Raw genomic sequence first — 24,687 nt, 5'->3', positions numbered from 1 at the left:
TCCAGGCTCGTGGGCTCGCCCAAGAGCGGGCTCGGCTCTCCTCCTGGTGAGGCCCGCTCGGCTCGTGATTTTATGAGTTCGAGCCGCCCACAAGCCCCGTTTTCACGAGCCAAGCTGTCAAGCCTACGAGCGGCTCGGCCCTTTTGACATCCCTATAACATCATAACAAATTTTTGGCTGAAAAATGCTTGTTCGCGGTCGAGTTGATGAGTTTTACTCTCATACTCATCATTCAACATTTGGTCATTAGCTTGCATCGCTTAAACAAATTGGTTGCATGATGGATATGGCACTAATGTTGAGGTTGTTTCATATCGATTGTGGATGGGATTGATATTCAATTTGTAAATGTGAGGAAAAGTCGTATCTCTTGAATTAGTTTTTGGGGGGTGAGAGAGATCCAATTCCATCCAACATTGGTATCATAGCCCGATTTATCAACAAGTCTCAACCCAACAATCGTCTCCGGTTCAACAATCATGGAGATATAGGTTTATGTGAGGAGGAGACGAGTTTGGTCTCTCACAGGGCTCGATATGTGGGGAGGAGATGTGTTTGGTTTCCCACAAAGCCCAATATGTGAGGGGGAAGTTGTAGAAGTTATCTCACATCAATTGTGAATGAGGTTGGTATTCAGTTTATAAGTGTGAGGAAAAGTCTCACCTATTGAACTAGTTTTTGGGTGAGAGATGCTCAATGCTACCCAAGAAATAATGCCACCGTCACAATGGAAAATCTTTTATATTTTTGGACTAAGCCTCTAATCAATTGAAAATCTTTGTCTGTTTCTCTTTCGTAACATCAAGAAGTCGAGTCTGAAGATAATTTCGCACTTGTGTCAAATCTAAGCAAGAGGAGAATTAGTTGTTTCCTTTGTGGAATTTTCATTTTTACCTTGAACTTTGAGGAGAGACTTAGCCCTTGTTTGAGCCCTATTTTTGTGAAGAAAATGAATTTTTGAATAGTGTATTCGTGGGAAATATGTGGTTAAAAAAAAAAATTTTTGATTTGCGTATAATATTATTTTATTGAAGAATATGTGATTGAAATAATGTCATCACTGTTGAAAAATGTATTTTGATTGAAAAATGGGGCTCAAACAAGGGCTTAAGAAAACTCGATATGAAATGTTTTCGTAAAGAATAGTTGCACACATTAGAAACGATCTATAAAATATTATAATTTCATGTTTAATGTAATGTATAATTCTTCAGTATTCAATTTTAAAAATATAAATATAAGAAAGTATTTAACATCAATCGAACACTATAAATAACACATATATTCACAAATAAAATTTTAGTTTGTTTCGTCGTGCAATTAAGTTTCATTCTTAGTTGAATTATGTAGTTCCTAATAAAGTATTAATGATTTCTTAATAAATTTTCTTTAAAATTTCCAAAATTAATTAAAAAAATTGGAAAACACATATTTGTTAAGTATAGGAAACGGTTTTAAGGTTCTAAATTAAGATAAAAGGTTCTAAATTAAGATAAAAAAGAATGAATAGATCATCAACTTGACCACAAAGATATAACTGCTTATAGAATATTAACCAACTGACCTCCCTATATATAAGAATGTTGGGTTGGTAGAAAACACAAACAAATTTTCTTTTGATCTTTATAAACAACAATACTGAAGAAATATGGCAAGGCTTACCCAAGTTTTAATTTTCTTTGTTGTAACTCTAAGCTTCCTATCCCTCCCTAACCTCATCTACTCAGAAGACGTTCCCCAACCTCCAGTTTGTCAATTTCATGTTCAGGGACAAATTTATTGCGACACATGTCGTGCTGGATTCATTACTGAACTTAGCGAGTTCATCGCAGGCATATAATTATAATATGTACAAAATGGTACTCATATTGTATCTTGCTTTCCATGTTACCAGAGAGAGATAGAAGGCTATTGAGGTTGAATTCATTGTCCCCATAGTTGAAGAATTTTGGCAAAAGATGATTTTGATGCTTCAATTGTTGATAAACTTCCTTATGAGGTAGTTTAACGTGCTATTAGGGAACAAACATCTAGAATTCAGCCAATTGTTTAAAATAAGTCTGGACACGTGAAAGATGTGTTGAGAACTAAATTTAAAGGTGCTTTAAACTTCATATCACATATCACTCTTTTATTTTTACAACGTGAGCATGCAATAATTAGAATACAAACCCTATCTCAATAGCCAAATTAAGTGAATGCTTGGTTATAAGAATTCCTTTATTGTGCATGCATGCATCTTCTTTTTGGCGATATATGTGTTGTTGAGGAACTGGACCATGATATATACAACTCATAATTTATAACTTAAATTTAAACTTCTAGGTGCCGGTGTACGTCTCCAGTGTAGAGACAGTAAGAAAGGAAACATAACATTTACTGAGGTAGGTTACACGAGAGCGGAAGGACTCTATAGCATGTTAATTGAACGCGATCACAAAAACGAGTTTTGTGAAGTCAATTTGCCTTCGAGCAGCAGAAAAGATTGTGATGAAATCCCTATTGAAGGATGGGTAAGACCATCATTGAGATTTATACTCAACACAGTAAATGGTACCACACGCACAATAAAACCTCTTGGATTCTTCAAGAATAAAGCTCTTCCAAAATGTCCACAAGTCTTTAATAAGTTGGGTATGTATCCTCCAGATCTTTGAAGAGCAAAAAAAAAATTAAAAAAAAATAGATGTTGATTTATTCCAAGATCCTTAATTTCCTCGCTTTGATGTAATTGAAGAATTGTTTGTGCCATTTGTCAAGGCTTTTGATTGCCTAATTAGAGTGCCGAGTACCATAGAATAATTTTACTTTGTAATTTCTGTAAGTTCCCAAGAATTTCCTTGTGGAATGACAAAAAAATTTGTAGATTATGAAAATAATTGCAATATATATTTTAATTTTCTTCTATTATTTGGTGTCAACCTACTGTTTATTTATTAGGAATAAAAAACCAAAATTACTTCGAATGAGGCAGTTTACCTCCTGTACACCACGATATACGAAAAAAGGATAAGAATAATATATATAAACTTAGTAATACACAAACCATTTAATTCTAAAAATTAATTGAGCGTCATGCGGTAAAACCAAGTCAAAATCATAACTCCACTTACTGATTCTATGACGTGAAATTCATCACTGGCCAAAGTTAATACTTTAATTATTAGTTCTCTTAATCCAATGGAATGGTCAATATATTTACATATTTCAAAAACTAGTCATAGTTAATGTGCAGTGCACGCTGTTTTTAAAAATTTTTAAGTCTTAAAAAATTTATTTTTTGGTTTTATTGAAAGATTGACGAAATTGCAAATATTAAATTTGTAGATTGACTATCTCGATAACAAATTGTTGACATTTCTTCTAAGGCATGTTTGAGCCACATTATTCCAAAAAAATACATTCTTAAACAGAGATTTGACATCATTTCAATCACATATTTTTCAATAAAATAATATTACACGCATATCAAAAACTTTTCCTTATTTTTTAACCACAAATAAATTAATTTTGGGTGGGTTTTTTTTTTTTTTTTTTTTTTTTTTTGAAAATTTGTGTGTCAACATGTTCATGTTGCGTCGATGCTTCCTAGATGATCCGTGGTGCAAGACTCTGAGAGGCGGAATTGGACTCACAAATTTTGAAATAGTAATCTTAAACACATCTGTACATGATTTTTATTGTGTATGCATTACATGAGGACACTGAAATCCTTGTTAAAATTGATTGGAAACGCGCCAAAGAAGCATCATGCCCAGTGAATTTGATCTTGTGTACGGTGAGATTCCTGTGTTGAAACCGGCGATTATCTTTGGCTAAAAAATGGTTGCTCGTGGTGGAATTGATGACTTTTGCTCTCAGACTCGTCATTTGTCATTGGCTCACGTGCTTGCAGGTGTTAAACAAATTGCTTGTATTATGAATATATTGTTAACTGTTAAGAGATATAATCTCACATCGAATAAAGATGAAAATATAGACTAATTTATAAGGTATTGGATTACTCATCTTAATAATGTTGATCTTTTAATATGGGACCCAAGTCTTAACATGGTATCTTAGTCTATTAAGCTTTAACAAGCAATTCAATCCGATTAAGAATAAAAAATGAGCATACAGATTTCAAAATTGATCTGTTCTAACAAACCACCATCTTGCGAGGCATGTCAAGAGATACTTCCATATCGAATAAAGATCAAAATATAGACTAACTTATAAGGTTTTGAGTTACTCCTCTTAACAAGGTTGATTTTTTGAGATCCTATATTGAATAAAGATGAAAACATAGACCAACTTATAAGATCTTAGGATACTCCTCTTAACAAGATTGATCTTTTAAAATGGAACCTCAAATTTTAACATATTCCACTTACGCCAATGTTCGGACTAATGCCTCTAGCCAAATGATAAACTACGTGTGTTTCTCTTTTCACAAGAGAAATTTAGTCTAAAGAGAATTCCGTACTTATAATAAATGAATAACCAGTTGTTTCCTTTGTGGGATTTCTATTTTACCTTGTACTTTGGGGGGAGCTTGAGAAACGAAGTGTAAAACTTGATAGGACCTAACACGATATGAAAATGTTTTTGTGAAGAAGATTAAGACACATAAGAAATAATTTTGGAAAAAAAAGGATAAAGTTACAGCTTCATGTTTACTATAATGTATTTATTCAGTATTCAATTTCAAAAAATATAAAAATAAAAAACTATTTAACATCAATTGAGCACTAAATATAACACACAGTATAAATAAAATTTTAGTGTGTTTCGTCATGCGTGTCATTCTTAGTTTAATTACAGCCTCTAATAAAATATTTCATGATTCGTGCATAAAATTTCTTTAAAATTTCCGAAAGTAATTAAAAAATTAGAAAACACATTTGTTAAATATAGGAAACGGTTTCAAGATTCTAAATTAAGATCCAGAAAATAATGAATAGATACTCAACTTGACCACATAGAAATAACTGTCTACTGAATATTAACCAACCAACCTCCCTATAAATAAGAATATTGAGTAGGTCTAAAACACAAATAAATTTTTTTTCGATCGTCCTAAACAAAAATACCCAAGAAATATGGTAAAGCTTATCCAAGTTTCAATTCTCCTCCTTATAGCTTTATGCTTCTTGTCCCTTTCTGGCTTCGTTTACTCGGAAGATGTACCCCAGCCCCCAGTTTCTCAATTCCACATTCAGGGACAAATTTATTGCGACACATGTCGTGCTGGATTCATTACTGAACTTAGCGAGTTCATCCCAGGTATATAATTATAGTACATATAAAATGCTACTCATGCCGCATCTTGCTTTTCCATGTTATTTAACAAAAATGGCTATTGAGGTGGAATTCATTGTCCCGACATTTGTAAAATTTCAGCAAAAGCTGATTTTGATGCTTCAATTGTTGCTGAACTTTCGTATCTAACAGTTTATGAGGCAATTCAACATGATATTAAAGAACGAACATCTAAAATTGCAGCCACTAGTTTAAAGTAAATTGTACACTTACGAGGCACATGAATTTGCACACATGAGAAGATATGTTAAGAAATATATTTAAAGACGCTTTAAACTTTATATCACATATCATTTCTCTTTTATTTTTAAAACTTGAGCATGCAATAATTTCAATAAAACCATATATCAATAATCCCATTAAATTAATGCACGTTTTTAAGAATTCCTTTGTTGTGCGTTCATGCATCTTCTTTATAGCATGATATGTGTTGTTGGGAAACTGAACCATAATAGGTACAATTCATAATTGATAATTAAAATCTCGACTTATAGGTGCTGGTGTACGTCTCCAGTGCAAAGATGGTAAGAAAGGAAATATAACATTTACTGAGGTAGGTTATACAAGAGCAGAAGGACTCTATAGCATGCTCATTGAACGCGATCACGAGCACGAGTTTTGTGAAATCAAATTGCTTTCAAGTAGCAGAAAAGATTGTGATGAAATCCCTATTGAAGGATGGGTAAAACCATCGTTGAGATTTATGCTTAACACAGTAAATGGTACCACACGCACGATAAAACCTCTTGGATTCTTCAAGAAAAAGGCCCTTCCAAATTGTCCACAAGTCTTTAATAAGTTGGGTATGTATCCCCCAGATCTTTGAAGGGCAAAACGAAGATGTTAATTTATTCCGAGACACTTAATTTCCTCGCTTTAATGTAATTGAATAATTGTTTGTGCCATTTTGTCAAGGCTATTGATGGCCTAATTAAAGTGCCTAGTAGTATAGAATAATTTTACTTTGTAATTTTCTGTAAATTCCCAGGAATTTCCTTGTGGAAAGACAATAAATTTGTGGACTCTGAGATAAACATTAATTCTATTATTTGGTGTCAACCTACTATTTATTTATTACGAGGAAAAAAAACAAAACTTACTTCGAAAGAAGCGCTTAACCTCCTCCTGTCGAACACAATATACTTAAAAGGGATAGAACAACATAGTGGCATACATCCAATTCAAGTCTAAAAAATTGAACTTCATGCAAACAACAAAGCCAAACCCCTAATAGTGGTCCTAAACTTTAAAACCGTAATTTCCCTTAGTGATTCATTCTATAGCGTGAAATTCATCACTGACTAAATTTGTTACTTTAATATTAGTTCTCTAAATACAATGGAATGATTGATACATTCACATATTTTAAAAACTAGTCGTAATCAATGTGCAATGCACACTATTTTTGGATTTTTAAAGTAAAGTGCATGCTTTCCCAAGTTTGCTATCAGATCTTCTGGTCTTCATCAGGCCAGCCCTCATATTCTGGGGCCTTATGTGAACTTTAAATATGGGCCCCTATATTTAAGTCTTATTATATACAATTTTAATATAATATGAAGAATCTAATACAAACAACTAAATTCCAGAATTGAAGCGGAAAATAAAAAATTTCAAATTTCAACATGCAATACAAATTATAAATGAAGTTTAGTAAACAAAATTACAATGCAATGGCAAAGTGGTCTGTTCGTTTCTTTAATCATTTTCTTCTTGCAACTATTGTTCTTTTCTTTGATCATTTTCTTCTTGTAACTATTTCAAACAAAATCGAATATGCATTTGAGTGATTTATATACAAAGTTGAAGAACATTGACTATGAGAGATAGTGTAACAAAATAATAAAAATGACGTTCAAATACAAATGAACGTCTAATTTTATATTAATACATAATAAATTAACTTACAAATAAAAAGTATGAACATGGACGAAGAATTATTAAATTCAACGTATCTTCAACAAACATTTAAAAACGATATTATCATGAAATTAAAGCAAAACATTAATAATAATAACCTATGTACTCTATGGTATATGTTCTGAAGATAAAGGAGAAAGAAAGAAACATGTAACACTATAACAAAGACAGTAAGACCAGACCAATTAGCTAAATTGAATCTTCAAAATTTTAATTTAGAGGGAGTTAATTTATTCTTGTTGGGTTGAAAAATTTATTATGGGTTACAGGTGGATGTGGAATATGAAGAGATAAAAAATAAAAATAAAAAACCTTTTATTTGGTCAAGAAAAGAAAATGAATGTTTGGAAAATAAAGGGTCAAATTAGTTATGAGAGAGGGAATAATGTTTGTTATATATTTATGTGACAAAAAAATGTATGTTGTAATTTTTAGAGTGACGCTGCTATGTGGCCTGACATTAAATGATAGGTGGAATTAAATGAGTCATTTATAACATTACACTAAGTTTTATGTCATTTATATGTTTTTTTTTAAAGATTTTTGTATTTTCAATTTTTATTTTGCATATAATAATTCTTTTCTAAAGAATTTCATAAATATTATTTTCAATTTTCTTCAACCAACCAATTAATCTTGAAATAATTTGGGGCCCTCACCAAAGCGAGGTGTTTAGGCAATTTCTTATCCCACCTATAGTCAGGGCGCCACTGGTCTTCATTTTTGGCTTAACCTTGCTGATTTTCGTGTTCTGTTATAAATTATCTTGATGATCCTAGAAATAGCAAAGAATTCAAAAGCCACTTGAAGTTTTTTTGTGTGCAGGTTTTTAATATGTCGTGCAGTGGTTGGTACAGTGATGAACTAATGGAAACATAATTCATGTATCTGACCATAAATAAATTGGAAACTATTATATTCGAAACAGTCAATTCAAACAATTCGTATCGCTCACTCGTAAATTCTCCTTATACATCTATGAATGTACAGTTTTCTTACAGGGTCTCAGTACAATGCTACCTACATCAATGTTCATAACTGTTCGAGTTTCCTCTGGTTATTACATCACTTGGCTGCTCCAACCAGGAATCGAACTCCCCACACTTGGTTCCAGAGCCCCCCAATGTGATTGTTCCGCCAACTTGGATGTGCCCTGGGGGGCGTGCAGGTTTTTAATATGTCGTGCAGTGGTTGGTACAGTGATGAACTAATGGAAACATAATTCATGTATCTGACCATAAATAAATTAGAAACTATTATATTCGAAACAGTCAATTCAAACAATTCGTATCGCTCACTCGTAAATTCTCCTTATACATCTATGAATGTACAGTTTTCTTACAGGGTCTCAGTACAATGCTACCTACATCAATGTTCATAACTGTTCGAGTCCAAAACTTTGTCTCTCATTACGGCTTCTGGTGATTATACATTTCTTAAAATCCCACAAACAGCACAAATATTTGAATATATGTTACAGCACAAATATTTGAATATATGTTATTCTTCCCACCGTGTATAATCTAGATATATTTGAGACACGGTACGACTCACTGTTATACGCTACGACGACAGTCAACAATGATAAATTTCTTTTCCTTTAATGAGATCGAATACACATAATAATCATGCAATTTATGCCCCTTTTCTCTTACAATGTCTTGGTATTATAATACAGGTGTTTATAACCTGAATGTGATTTTAAATTGTGTAGTTTCAATAGCTGGTCTTGATTTCGAAACTTTGTCTCTCACCAAAGCTTCTGGTGATTGTGCATTTCTTTATTGTCTAGAGATATTTGTGAACATAAGTTACTCTCTCCGTCCTTTCTAATCCAGACATATTTAATACGAAGTACTCAATAGTATTACACCAAACAACAAAACCTTCTTTTTTATACAATACTATATCCTACATGCAGTTATTTCCTGTTTTTCTTTACAATCTTGATACGATGGCTACTTGAATGCAGTTTTAACTTTGGAAATTTTCAATTTCTGATCTTGGGTTTGAAACTTTGATTTTAACTAAAGCTTCTCGTGAATCTATAGTTTCTTGATTGCTCACAAACAGCATAGATATTTGCGAACATATGTGACAAATTGAATAATCTTTTGGTGGTTGAGAAAATGGGCAATTGATGGGTAAAAGGACATATCTCTGGCCATTAATTGCCTTCTTTTAATGCAGTGTAAGATTTGGTCAGTTCTTTGGAAATTTTTACTCTGAAGATTGATAAAGAGGTTACAGAGGGTAAATTAGACAAGAGAAAGGCCAATGGCAAAAGATCAGATCTGCATAGAAGTTGGATTTTGAGTAGATAAGATCCATGTCGTGTGGTCTCGTCATACTTTGTCTCACATATGTTGAGTTAGGTACTTTATTAACTCTTCATAATAGTCTTCATTGTCCTCATGTACGCTAAATTGCTAATGTAGGTCATAAATTGTTTCATCTAAAGAGGATCAAGATTTTGCCCCTCCGATAAAGATGCTCGAAGCCTGGGCATCAGTCTGGTAAGGCTTTACTTTTACTAGTTGAGCTAAGTTTAAATTTCTAATGTAGGTCCTAAATCATTTTTTATCTAAAGAGGATCTAGATTTCGATGCTCGAACCCTGGCCATCAGTCTGGTAAGGCTTTGCTTTTACTATTTGAGCTAAGTTTTAACCTTCGCTAAATCATTTGATGAAATGTAACACCCCTCGAAATTTCTTCCATATTGCAGGTCCCTAGCAATACCTTAGTTATTGGTAAACATGGTTAACGACCTCACAAAAAGTTTGGAGCGCAGTCGTCCTCCTTATACGAAAACCCTCCTCTTGATTGTTACTAAAGCATACAATTTATATGCAGCTGACTTAAATTTTGTTGAGGATAAAATTATTCATTGCATTTTAAGTATTTTAAGATAGAAATTTAAGTCTCAACATGGTATCAGCAAAAATGTTTAAATGGATAATTTGAATATACATTTAGAGCTCAAACATGGAATCAGATTTCAACGTTTCTGCTCTTGAAGGGCGCCCATATTTTGATGGCACGCTAAGAAAAAATGGGAATTAATTTGAAAACATAAACGCCCCCAATAAACGCTCTACAGAAAGAGGATTCAAGTTTGTGACTCAAATTCCATGTGATTTGGAAGTTTTATTCATTGAGAAAGCCTAAATAATGTTGGTTTGGAAGTTCGGGGGTTGATAAGGGATTGAATTTCATCATGAATTTGGAGTTTGATTGGAATAAGAACTTTGGAATTGATGAAAAAATGATGCAAAAATATTGGGTTTGAAATGGGACGCCTAGGCGTCGAGTCGTGCCACCTAAGCATCTGCAGTGTGCAGGGGAGGCAGTAAGGCCACCTAGTTGGTTTTTTTATGCGATTTTTGTGTTCTACTTCATCCACAACTTCAAGATTTGACTCCTATAAATACACCACAATTTGTAGGCCCTTGAAAGGCTTAACATAACAATTAGATCATTGTTATTTACATTAGAAACTTTAGAGAATTAAATTTTATAAAGACAATTTTAGTTTCTCAGTATAATAAATTCTCTTCTTCTTTCACAAAAATCTGATTTGTTGTGTGATTTATTATTTTCAGAGATGAAGGTTTTTTGGTGGGTTCTTGAAAGGTCCAAATTGGATATTAAAGAGAGGTTGAAGCAATGTCAATTGTTTCAGGAATGGCAACTATGAAATTCAAGATTTCGCTTTTGGATTGCAACAGTAGATTCTCTTTGTAGCAGATCAAGATGCGAGTGGTTCTTGCTCAGTTGAACGTTAATGATGCTTTGTGGGGATAGATAGAATGCCCTCAACAATGACTGGGAGGGGAAGCAATGGAAGGATCGGAAAGCTCTATGACAAATACACCTTCATCCTTCTAATCAAATTCTTCAAGACGTGATAAAGGAGAAAAGTTCTGCTGGGTTGTAGTTAAAATTGGAGTAGCTTTGTATGACAAAGAGCTCGACAAGTAAGTTACACTTAAAGTCGACAAGTAAGTTACACTTGAAGTAGTGGTTTTATTCTTGTTGCTTGACGAAAGGTAGATTTTTGAAAGATCATTTGTCGGTGTTCAAGAAAATCGTCGACTTGAAGACCATGGAGGTCAAGTATGATAAAGGGCATTTAGGGCTGATATTGTCATGTCCATTGCCACCTGCATATATAACTTTTAGAGATACCATTCTATATTGTCGGGATACTCTTACTATTCACAAGGTATATGATGCCTTTTATACAAAGGAGAAAATGAAGCATTTGGCCTCGAATCTGAGGCCCAGCCAGAGGGTCTTGTTATTCGTGAGAGGAAGACAGATGGTCAAGAAAGGGGTAGAGTCAAGGATAGCAACATTGATATAGTTTGTTGGTATTGCAACAACAAGGGCACATGGAAAGGGATTGCTATGAGTGGCGAAACAAGTTTGCTACTATAGATCGGAAGGGACAACCAGGAAATTTTGATGATTCCAATCTTATAGAAAAAGATCGTAGTGATGGAGATCTATTGGCAATTACCGATGGTGACTTCAAACCTATGTCTAAACGGAGATTGGTTTTCATCATCTAAAACAGTTACATGGGGTTCTATGATGATGGAAAATAATGAGTCTTGTAAAATAGTTGGGATTGGTAATGTCAAAATCAAAATGTTTGATGGGGCAGTTAGGATACTTGGCCAAGTTCAAGATGTTCTAGGTATAAACAAGAATGTAATCTCTTTGAGTACTCTCGATTAAAAAAGGTATGGTATACCTATCGAAGTGGAGTTCTGAAAGTTAGCAAAAGTGCTCAAATTATGTTAAGGGGAAGGAGAAAGTTTTGGTTATACAGTTTATGGTTTGATGAGCGGTGACTCGGGTAGAGTCAGTTGTGATTGGGTTGTTTGCGATGATTCGAACAATAATATTGAAAAATCTTCTAGTAGCTCAGATAAAAGCTAGTTGTGATCTTGTTGATCATGTTGCTCATGGTGATTTGAGGTGGTTTAACAACTTAAGTGGAGTTGAAAGTGCTTGTAGTGATTCGAGTAGTCTTGTTGACTCGGCTAGAGATAAAGGTGAACGGGGATGATTCGAGCAATGTTAGCATGGCTTGAATTTATTTCACAGTTGCTAAGGATGCTCGACATGGACTTAGGGTGCTCGGAAGGGTATGATGGAAGAGTTGGAGAATGATTTGAAGAGTGAAAACTTAATTCCTTGCTAAGGAATTTGTGTCAATGCGAAATTTGTTATGTTTGTGATTCAAATTTCATGTGATTTGGAAGTTTAATTCATGGAGGAAGCCTAAATAATGTTGGTTTGGAAGTTTGGCTTAATAAGGGATCAAATTTCATCATGAATTCAGAGTTTGATTAGGATAAGGATTTTGAATGCATAAAAAAGTGTTTTGAAAATATTGGATCCGAAACAAGGTGCATAGGTGGCGGGTCACGGTGCCTAAGCACCGACAACGTGCAAGGGATGCCAGCCCTTGGAAGCGTCACCGCGCCGCTTTTTCAGAAGGAATTCTCTTAGTTGGTTTTTTTATGTGGTCTTTGTGTTATATTTCATACATAACTCCAATATTTGGCTCCTATAAGTACTCCACAATGTGTAGGCTCAACATAAAAATTAGATAATTGTTGTATACATTAGAAATTTGAGAAAATAGTTTTGATTTAGATTGAGAGAATTAAATTTTGTAAAGAGAATTTTAGTTTCTTGGTATCATAAATCATCTTCTTCTTTCACATAAATATTGTTTGTTGTACAATCCATTATTTTCATATTATCCATACATTCTCGTCATTTAATTATTTGGCTGAATTCTCAACAAATTGGTATTCAAACTATTCCGCTTTTAACAAAGTGGTTTCAAACCTATCCGGATTATAACGAGTATAATTGATAGATTTTTATCACGTTGCCCTTCTGAATTGTACTAACTCCAGTTTCACATTTTCTTTGAATACATCAAATTTTTTTATATTCATAAATACAAATATGAGCTCACTTTTAAGTTAAATCATGGATTTTATAGAAAACCAAGATATTAAGAAGAAGAGCATTAATGTTCATTTTTATTTATGTATTCTATATATATTTATTTCAACGTGATGTCTTGATGAGAAAAAAGTCACAATTGAGTTGACAAAACTTTATTGATGACGATAATTCTATTAACAATCATCTTATGGGTACATTGTGGTATCCAACGGGGTGTCCAAAATGGACACCCGGCGCCTCGACATTGATCGAGGCGCCTGCCACGTCGGGGCCCACCGACGCCTCGACCAATACCGAGACGCTGGGTGTCCATTTTGGACATCCCGTTGAATATCTCGATATACCACAAGCATTATTCTTCTATTAAAGTTGGATCTCGGCCTCAAAACACTTATAATATTTCAAATGGTTGTACAGAACGCTCTAACAAATGTGTGAAAAGTGGATTAGGACTTCATTTCAATAGAATCATAATTTTACATGTCCTAAGACATATCTTAAAAAGTCAACCGTATAAACAGGCAAATCTGTGTCTCGTGAGTTCACACGCATGTCATGAAGTAACAACGAAATCTGAGTTAATTTTCAGCACATAAATGCTAAAGAGACGGGGGAGGGGACAGGGATTGGGGACAAGGCCGATGTGGCGCGACCTCGACCCTTAATTTGCATTTTAAAAATTCAAATCAAGGGCCGGTGTCATGCCCCTCGACCCTGTCCCCCTCCCACTTCTCTGTAGCAGATCTCTTTTCAATATTTTTAGAATTTCGAACTTTTGTTTTTGTTTGTTTTATCTCCAGCCTTGACTTTTGTGCCACTGATATTATTTTGTGAAAGCGAGTCATTTTCTATTCTTAGTGGTCCTTGGGGAATAAATAAATCTTGAAGCCTTAGGAAAGTAGGACACAATTTAGGAATCCAAATTCAATTGGACTTCTTGAGTTTTGATATATTGCCCTCCTTCATGTACAAGATTTTTTACTAAAATATAGACTTATTCCAAGGTATATTTTAATCGCAATTTGACTACGAAAATAAACGTTGAATAAAGAAAGGAAATGGACACCAAAAATCTTCTTTTTGCGTGAAATATTTGACTTTGAAAATTAAAAGGTAAACAGTGTTAATATTAAAATCCACTAAGTGATACAGTAATATCCTTTGACTAGAGTAATGTTTTAAAGTTCTGTTTTTGAAAGTGCCCATGTAGGTTTTGGCAGTTAATCTATATTTTGAGAATTTATCCCAATCATCTTGTAAATTTATTTTTTTTTGATATATTAATTTAAGCCCCCCCTTCTTTAGCAATTTTTCCCCCAAAAAAATTAATTTTTGATCTTTATTTCACTATTTCAATCGTTATTTTTGACTTCTTCACTTACACGTAGAACTCTCTAACGATCAAAAAATCAATTCTTATAATCACTACCAATCAGCCCTTTAATTTCTTCCTCCACAATATTTTTTGCTTAGAAATATTTATTGTCCTTGTAATTAATAAATACTCGCAAGATAAGATCGACATAGTGTAAGATATAAGAAAACATAGTTAGCTATAGTTGTAGATTAGCAACAATCAATGCGTATAAGCATTACGTGCATTTGTAGTATTTATACATTCCAAAAATAAATAAATAATTATATTCCCAAACTTTTACCGACTAAAAATAATTTATTGAAAAAAAAAATACCTATGATCATAGTTATACAACACGATACAATATTGCATAACAAACCTAACTTGAAAATAAAAATCGGCATCAGAATATTTGGAAGTCAAGTACAAAATTTATAAATTTGTAAAAACATTCGCTTATCCAGGCAAAGCTCACAGCAAAATTTCACATTAGTCACTGAATACTATTTTATTCTATTGTGAAAATTAAGTTCTTTCCACGTTTGAGTTTAATTACTGAGTTAAAATCTTAATTCTTCTAACAAATTGTGCAATGTGAAAGACAAATATGATAGGATCAACATAGAGTTCATTTACGTCAAACATATCCTTAAAGCAGTAACAAATCTAGAAATTTGAGTGAGTTAGAGCGGATCCAGGCTAGTACACAGCCACCATATATATATAAGCCATTACATGCGTCCTTCATAACTCGCTGGGTGCTGGCTCCGCCCCTGCCTTAAAGAAACTAATTGAATTTAATTGAGTGACCAAAGTAAAGAAAAAGAACAAATTTCAATAAAAGATACAAGTCACTGTTAGTATTTCTACCGTACACGAACATTTTGTAAAATTGTACGTATGATACGTAATACTAGACAATGCTGTAAAAAGTTACAAACAAAATCAAAATCTTCTTTATTTATTTACCCATCTGTCTTAATTATATAGACTCCATCCGTCTTAATTATATAGGATGAGTTTTTTTTTTCTCTTATACCAAATATATAGGCTTGTTTCCTAATTTAGAATATTTTGTTTTGTCCTTTTACCAATATACCTTTATTCAATTTTTCTCACTTAATATACCAACTTCTTGAAACCATTCAAATACACACATATGCCACTTCTTGGAAATATGGATCTACTCTCATTTTTTCTTCTTCAAATTAAATCATTCAAATCCTTTATTAATTCCAACAATAATTTACTATTACATACTGAGAATTAAATAGGGTTTAACTAAAAGAGATCTTGGACAAAATTAATTTTTCAATGATATTAAAGAGAATTTTTTAATCCGTGTGAAAAAACGAAGCAAGTCTATATATTTAGGACTAATGGTGTATTTTTTTTTAAATTTTCTAGGGGATTGCATGGAGTGAATTAGAAAGGTCGAAAGCAAACAATTTGAGTGGGGTATATCCATCTGAGCATTCATTACTGAACCATGCGTGTCAACAACTGTAAAATTTATCCGTCGTCTCAAAAAATAAAAAATAAAATAGAAAAAGTTGAATATTTTCAGATATTTATCACTCTTACTGATTCCCGTAGCCGAAAGAAACCCCACTTACTATAATGCCCAACCGAAATGGTGGGACATGAAAATTTTCAAAATACACAGAAATTCATACCATGAATAAATGCCCATTTTTTATGAAAACGTAAAAATATGAATAAGAAGTAAAAAGCATCGTTCACACTATCCAGTTTATTTTAATATTTGCTCTTAAACTATAATATATTAAAATATCATATCAAAGGAGAATATTTTTTGAACGATTTAAACGTTCCTACAATTCAATGATTTTGATAATACTTTACTTTTCGTTTTTCGATATGTAATAAATAATATATAATTATTGTCATTTATAAAATTTATGTTATTGATTCTCAATTAATTAACATTCACACTAACTTGAAATCAATAAAATTTCACTTGATGAATATTGAATTACATGAATTTAGAGTATTATAAATAAATTTATTTATAGTCATGTATCTAAAATTTTAATGAGAGTTTAAATATGTATCTTAATAATTAATTTTTATGAATCAAATATAATATAAAAAGATTGCTCATTTATAATATTTTATCATTACAAAAAAATTGAATCATAAAAATTAAGTTTTGAGAGTACAATTTGAATACAATTTTCTTCTCTTAAATTGCTATGCTAAATTTTATTTTCTTTAATTCATCTGAAACTCATCAAATCCTCCGAAAAATTAGTATCAAATATGACCTTTATTTCACTTATAAAGGTTTTTTTTAAATAACATGCAATACACTTTCAACTCTTACCAGTAAATATAAAATGACTAAAAAGTAGATAAAAATGGAAGATATAAAAAACTTTGCAAAGACTTTCCTTCACTATGCTATTGCCACAACAGGAATTCCACAGACAACTGTAGAAAATATCAGGCATTAATCATACCAAAAACTGCATTATCTAATGGCACTATTATTCAGAAAATTGTGAACTGAAAAATACTATTTCATGTTTTATACGTCTTCTTCAAACAAATAAACATATTTTCCTTAACAAAAAGTCATAAATAACTTTCATATACAAATGTAAGGTTAACAGAAGCCCACAGATGACAGATGTTCCCTTGACGAACCTTTTTCGACAACCCAACGATGAAGTTATTCTCATTGACGATGCAATCCGGTTTTACGTCGCTAAAGGTGAAATTTTGAGGGGATATCAAAGGAAAGAAATGGTCAGAAAAATTAAAAACAAAAATATATCATGGCTTGAATGAGAGAATTTATGCCTGATATATTTTTATTGCTACTTATCTGTTGTGTAGAGGATTTGGACCTGTGTAAACTTTCCTCATTTCTGCACCAAAAATTTCATTTCCATCCTTCTTCATTGCATTTCCTTTGGAGCCCTTATGGATTTTAACGGAATTCATAGCAGAAAAAGGAGCATTTTGATCTCTTTTTGCATAACATAGATTAATCTCCCACTGTGCAAGAATCAGTAGAAGAAAACAAAAGAAGCAACTCAATTCTCTGCCCATGTGTTTATCCTTCTTGTGAAAATCTCAAGTCATATGGCATGGGATTCCGATCCAAAAAAAAGCAGCAGCCTTTTTGCTCTACTTTTACTTATTTCTTCAGCCTAAAAAAAAAGATGATTTCTAGATGTGGGTTGAAAACTGGAAAGGTTTTTTTATAAAGTATGTAGAACTTTTTGTTTTGCTTTGTTTTAGGTAGATGCCTTGGAGTTTGAAGAAGAGAGCAGCAATATCAATTGTAGGGTGGGGTTTGAAGATTCAATGTGCATAGGTTTTGCTGCAGTGTAATATAAATTAGTGTTATCAGCTTACAATTTTGTTTGGAAACCTTTCTGTTACTGATTTCAGAGCCAAATTTACTGCAAAAGTTCCACACAAAACACTAGCATAAAAAAAGGGCGGTCTTTAAACTGCAGTTAGTGTAAGTGTTATGTTCTAAGTTTAGCCCCTGTTTGATTCCCATTAAATTACATTCTATTTTTCTCTCTCCTATTTTCAACCACATAATCTTTCATAAAATAATATTACACGTAAATCAAAAAAATTTCCTTTTTTTTCAACCACTCATTTTTTCAACAAAACACTATTCCCCCCATTTTCATTACCAAAAATTGGGGTCAAACGGGGGCTTAATCAACTTTGGGTATAAGCATTTTTAATATATCATTGATACAATTTTATAGTAGATCTATTATTTAATTAATATTCTAATAAATTAAATAATAGAATTCGTAGATTCAAATCTTAGTAATCTGTTAATTACAATGAGTTGTGAAAAGTCTATAGTTCGACCCAAACAACACCTAGAGGGGGGTGAATATGTGTTTATGCGAAATTTAACAATTTAATTAACTTATGCAACATGTCACATAAATTACGCTTTGTCCAGATTCATTCACATAATTTAGCTACCTAAGTTGAATTGCCGGTTGAAATCAAAACAACAGAAAGCAGTAAAAACGCAACAAAATGTTGACAGAGAAAACCCAACTGGGTAAAAACTCAGAGCACAAGCCAATAGGTATCCACTATAGAAGATTTCGACTTACAGTACGCCAGACATTATTGACTCTAACAATACTCCGACCTCCTTACTGTATCAACCAAAGCTCTCCTGGATTTTGCAGATCGGTGCCAAAATCCCAGCCTTGAATTTCTTCTATTTCCCTTGAATCACCAAGCACTCCAGTTCTTCAAACAGTTTCCTTCCCAGATCTTCAAATAGATGATCTTCTGGAAGTTGATATGGAGATTTGAATGGTGTTTTGATTTTGTGAAGGTTGATGTTTTTCTTCAATGAATCATAAGATGAAAAAAAGAATTTTTGGCTCTAGATCCTTTGGTTGTAGAGAGAAATTGTTATTTGTGTGTTTGCCAAAGGTCTTGAATGAAAAACGGAATTTTTGTTTTTGTAGTGCGTTGTTTTTGTTAGTGGGGATCGTTTAAAATTCGCGAGGAAGGAAAATTACCGAAAACCAGATAGCACTGTCGCTGGAGCGAAGTGCTGGCGAAACTCGAGCGATGTACCTTCGCTCGAGCGACCCCTCGACGAAACTCTAGCGACAACAGTTCTGTTATTTAGGCTCGAGCGAGGTCAGAGCGAAACTCTAGCGAGATCAATGCGTCGTTTGCATCTTCAAAGCATTCAACTTTACCCTAGACCTATGCCATAAACTTTACAAAATTTCAACACAAGTCCCTGAACTATTAGAACTTTACAATTTAGTCCTTGACTTTACAAACATGACAAATTGGTCCTTTGATCACAGATTGCCAATTACAACATGTTCCTAACAAGTTCCAATTGTGAGACACAAATTTATTATGTTTGAATTTTAAATCATCCATGGTCATAAATAATAACAAGATATGGATATCATTATTATGGATAGACCATTATTTGTGGCATTTTCTTATCTGTGAAGTAAGTAGTTGATCTCCCAAGTTAAGGTGCGGTAACACTTAAATGAACTCGTTGATGTTTTGTTATATAACAAAACATTGAAGATCTGTTGGGAGATTCCACATGGATAACTATATGAGTATCAATGGTTAATTTCTAGTTTTCGGTAGTATAATAGGTCATTTGACTTGAGGTCATCACTATGTCTTATATGAGGACATTCATACTTTGGTAATGTTGGATGTTGCTCTGTCAAGAGTTGCTAATACGACATCGTTCGGATATGTCGAGAATCATATGAAGGATATGAATGATCAATAGATAATTCATCACTTTTATATAGTAAGAGATTATGATCTACATTTCATTCAATTAAATTGATAGTAAAATCCTTAGTCAATGTGTACTTATAAGTCAAATTTTCAACTTATATTGACCTAATAGTAGAATGAAAGATATGATCAATAATTGAGATTGATACATATCCATATTTCGTGATTGATCAGATCATATTGATGAAAGGATTATAATTTCACGGTAAACGAATAAATTAGATTGTCATACCACATGATATTTTTCGTCACATATATATTGTCCTGACACATTGCTAGGTATTAATCTGGGACGACGGATGTGGATTAGTGATAAATTAAAAGAAGGTATTTTAATTTCTTGATTTTGATTAGATCAAAATAATAATTCACTTCATTAGGCATCGTGATCGGAAACCTAATAGATCATACATAAAAAGAGAACTATAAGAATAAAATTTACCAATTAATTAATTGATGAGTATTGAACAATTAATTAATTGGGTTGCTTGTTAATATGCCCGAATTAATTAATTAATTGAATTAATTCATGGAACAAATTTAATTATTTGATTAATTAAATATTGGACCGAATTAATTTTAAGAGAGGGGTCAAGTCCACTATGACATATATTAATAGGCTACTAGGGTTTGAAAAATCCGTAAAGAACATATTTATTTTTACTAGCACAAAAAAAAGTAAAAAAACATAGTTCTCTCAATCTTGTTCCCTGTATGAATTTTTATTGGTGGCTGGACAATTGGATAACCGTTGACTGCAGATCGTGATTGTTCAATTTCAAGAAAAGCAAAGGAGTTCGTAGAATTCAACTAAAGTATAATTTCTAACATAATTTCTATCTATACATTAATTAGATCTTTGGTGAAAATTGAAATTTTATTTATTTTCCACCGTGCATGATTAAGTAAATTTTCAATAGTTAGTATATCAAATATCTTTTCTCAATCTTAAGTCATGTGAAATAAATCATTTTCTTGGCTTTTTTCTTTATTGTGGGGGCAGTGCCTAGTGATGTTGTATGGAAAACTCTGTGTGTCAAGGATTAAATTTACATAAATACATATATATTTTTTTCTTTCTAAAAGTTTAAGTATTTAACCATCATATTTGGTTCGTGATTAAATATAATTACTAATGATTAAATTTACTTGAGCACGATAAAAGATGAATTTGAAATGCACATTACGATACGTATTAAAGACGAGATTTAAATGAATGTATCATCTCTTTAAAGTTCGAAAATTAAATTTTTAGATATGATGATTAATTTTCCGCAGCTTGTCTTGTAATACGTACTACTTGTCTAGACTCAAGAGTGCTATATTATGTACACCAATGAATCCCATGTATATACAATTGGTATTGGAATCATAACCTAATTTGGTTTGGACCCAATTTGATTTGGTTCGATATAAACTCCAATCTGAAAACAAAATAAAATTAGTTAATTTGGGTGAATTTTAAACCAAACCAACTCACTTTAACTCTTAAATCGAGCTAAATCAAATCAACGTAGTTTAGTTTAGTTTGGTTCAATTCGGTTAATTGGTTTATACTTTTAGTCCAAATTGAATTTAACAAAAAAAAAGTCCAAGTTTTGGTCTCACTTAGATTACAAGAACTAAAATAACTAGATAACTTTATATTATAAGAATTATTGACTAACAAATAATATTATATTAATGGAGACGAATCAATAGAAAATTTAAGAATTTTATTTTTTTATGCATTATGTAGCCTGACTGTTTGAATGGGGAAAAATGTTAAGCATGACATGATGAGTATGTCAAAGAAAATTTTCAATGTTATTACTTACTGACAACATTATAGATTGGAGGGAATCGAGATACTATTATGAGATTATGACTTATCTTTTGATTTTATTTTTTCTTATAATAAAAATGTAAACATGTAAGTGGATCGGGTTGATCCGATTAATTAGCGATTTGAAGTTTCAAACCATGACTGAACCAACACACCATGATTTTATTTAAAGGAAAATCAAACCAAACTAATTACCAATGTCAAATCGACCCCAATCATTGATTCGCTCGATTTTTCGATTTTTTTGTCCAAATCTAAACCTAACTTTAGCTATTTGTAATATGAATTCTAACCACTGCAATCAATTAGTCAATAAAGTATAAATAGAATGGCATAATTAAAACATATAATCATATCGATAATTATATCAATTGCCCTCAATGTAGGGCTGCTGCCCTCCCTATGCTGTGCATCAAATTGTTCTCTTTAATCATAGGGCTATAAATATATCTTGAACTCGGCTAGAGGTTTAAGGTGGATCGATCTTTTTCAAATTTTTATTGTTCGGATATTCAACTCGTTGCAATTTCCTTTTAAATTTATTTCTATTTAAAAGAATCACAAATTTTTTAAAAATAAAAAATATTTCTAGCCTAACAGCCTAATGGGCGTGTTGGACCAAATCGACCCAATTGACATCGTTACACTGTCGGCAAATTACGTTGAAAACCATTATGGACATGTTTGGTTCATTACACAAGACAATATTTTACATTACGATATACAGAATTTTATATTTAGGTCTCGTTTGTTTCCCATTTATGTAATAATGAGAATAAAAAATATAATCGTTATGAACCCCACACAAAAGATAGAAATTCAAATATGGTGATTTGATGTGATGAATAACGATTATATTTTTCATTTTAACGGGGAAAGAATGATGCGATGTTATTCATTTTATCGGGTATGGTCTAAATGCTTGTGTAAAAAGTAACAATACATTTGTTTTTTTCTAAGTTATGGGAGAGCATATCATCATTTGAAAAAAGACTAGGGTTTTACTGTGTGGAGACAGATGGGATAAGAATATCAGAATTTTGTTAGTGATCACTTTCTTAGTAGAAATCATTTTGTCTCTGTTTACTTTTGAATCCTCAAAAAGTAACTATGCATCAATGTTTTGGAATCCATATTTAAACTATTTATTTTTGCACCAAAAAGTTGTCCCCCAATCATCCATTCCACGTAAGGCATTTATTTGATTTTTCTATTTTCTTCTTTTTTTTTCGTTTTTATTTTTTTAAATTCGTTTTTAATTATACATTCTCCTAATTAAATAATTTTACACGTGGATTCATAATTTTTTCCTACTTATTAAACTATACGTTCTTCAAATAATCGTTTTTTCACAAAATATTTTATCAAAAAATCTACTTTAAGCAAGCTCTAAACAAAAGATAAAATGCTTTTAATCGAATGAGGGCAATGTGCACAATGCACTATCATTATTGCAAAAAATGAGTGTTGCTCTCCAAGCAACTAAGGTTTCTCTTTTTCTTTCCCTTTTTAACTTTTCTTTCCTCCCATCTTTATCATTTGGTCAAACTCATGGTGTGAGCATCATTGTAATATCCACTTTTAGGGTTCCATTTCTCAATAGGAGATTCGTATCTTGAGTACTATTATGACATTTTTTTACGTAGAAGATACGAAAATACCGAACAAGATAATTTTAACTTATACATGTAATATTATATAAAATATAATTTATATCTCTTGAAAATCCGATATATAATTTGATTGGGTACAAACGCTAAGCCTAAAAATTTTATTTTTAAGAAAATAATTTATTTCATCGATCAAATTTGAAATTAGAAAAGTAAAGTACTAATTTTGACTCCAAATCAAAAGTTACTTTTGGAATACATTTTTATTTTTACTTGTGGAAAATTATGCCTCACACCAGCTTTTCAATAAATATTTATGATTTACTGTTCAACATTTTATTAATCATATATATTGTTTTTTATAGAGTAAAAATAGAATGTGAAAAAGTATTCAAATAATAAACAATTCATCACCTAGCTAAGATTTCTCCATCAAACACGCCCTTAAATTTGTATTCAACAAACAAGCCCATATTGCGCTCAATCAAAGAACAAAATCCCTAAATTAATGTCATTTCATATTCCATATCCAAAATCCCCAAAACTTCGTATCTACCAAATCACCCTCCAAGAAATTTTCGTTGTCAAATCCTTAATTCGATCTTCTACTGATCCACCACATAGGATATCTCACACCATATCACTCATTCAACCATTTGATTCTTCAGTTTCGTTGAGTTGGTACATGTCAAGCATGAAGAACAAATTGGATTACAGAGTAAGAGGGCAACCGAAGATGAATTTCCAAATTTAACAACCAAAAAGCGAAAGTCGTTGCTTTCTCAACACAAACCACATGTACTTATTTTGGGGTGATTGAACACTGCTTGGTGCCATTTGTTCTTTATTAATAGCACACGATGCAATGTATTAAGTTGTTGAGGGTATGCCAAAAATTTGAAGTTATGCAGTATGTATATTCTAATATACATGTTGTATGATGCATCATCATAGATCCATTGTTTTTTAATTGAGACAATTAAGAAAAGATAGGTGTAAATAGGCCATTATATTTTATTTCATGATGACTGTCAAAAATTTGTTTAACATACATTTGTTCCATCATGTTTTAGCTAAGATGAATGTGAATTCATAGGTGTTAAATATGCCATTTTATTCAATTTTATGATGACTATAAAAATTTTGTTTAAACTCTGTTAAATTTTGTACGACGTGCTATTTCTTTTTGATACCATAATTACGCTTTTTTTTTTTTTTTTTTTAGTTTTAAGCATTTTTCTATTAACAACTTTAATATGGTGTTCAAAATTCTTATTTCGAGACATAATTTTGCTATACTCTTGTACTTAAATTTATACTAATCCTTTAAAAGGTTCAAGAAAAAATTTCATAATTTTGACATGTTTCG

General features: G+C 31.9%; 2 protein-coding genes across 2 annotated transcripts; both read left to right on the top strand.

Annotated features, from left to right (window-relative positions):
* The first annotated feature begins 1,648 nt into the window (after positions 1-1,648).
* LOC111375342 (major pollen allergen Lig v 1-like) lies at positions 1,649-2,657 on the top strand. The gene is made up of 2 exons (XM_022998146.1): positions 1,649-1,832; positions 2,326-2,657. The coding sequence occupies exons 1-2, from the start codon at positions 1,649-1,651 to the stop codon at positions 2,655-2,657; spliced, it is 516 nt and encodes a 171-aa protein (XP_022853914.1).
* Positions 2,658-5,034: 2,377 nt separating this feature from the next.
* On the top strand, positions 5,035-6,349 carry LOC111375309 (major pollen allergen Lig v 1-like). The gene is made up of 2 exons (XM_022998107.1): positions 5,035-5,265; positions 5,796-6,349. Exons 1-2 carry the CDS (start codon positions 5,082-5,084, stop codon positions 6,125-6,127), a joined length of 516 nt encoding a protein of 171 aa, XP_022853875.1. The 5' UTR covers positions 5,035-5,081; the 3' UTR covers positions 6,128-6,349.
* Positions 6,350-24,687: the final 18,338 nt, after the last annotated feature.

Source organism: Olea europaea, unplaced genomic scaffold, assembly GCF_002742605.1.
Source record: "Olea europaea var. sylvestris unplaced genomic scaffold, O_europaea_v1 scaffold1358, whole genome shotgun sequence".
Taxonomy (NCBI): domain Eukaryota; kingdom Viridiplantae; phylum Streptophyta; class Magnoliopsida; order Lamiales; family Oleaceae; genus Olea; species Olea europaea.
The sequence above is the reverse complement of the archived record's forward strand: the minus strand, read 5'-3'. Positions and strand labels throughout refer to the sequence as shown.

Bases quoted from the DNA above. Each gene is read 5' to 3' on its own strand.
- LOC111375342 (XM_022998146.1), top strand. From the start codon at position 1,649: ATGGCAAGGCTTACCCAAGTTTTAATTTTCTTTGTTGTAACTCTAAGC. The intron at 1,833-2,325 runs GCATATAATTAT...TTAAACTTCTAG, and splicing joins ACTTAGCGAGTTCATCGCAG to GTGCCGGTGTACGTCTCCAG.
- LOC111375309 (XM_022998107.1), top strand. From the start codon at position 5,082: ATGGTAAAGCTTATCCAAGTTTCAATTCTCCTCCTTATAGCTTTATGC. The intron at 5,266-5,795 runs GTATATAATTAT...CTCGACTTATAG, and splicing joins ACTTAGCGAGTTCATCCCAG to GTGCTGGTGTACGTCTCCAG.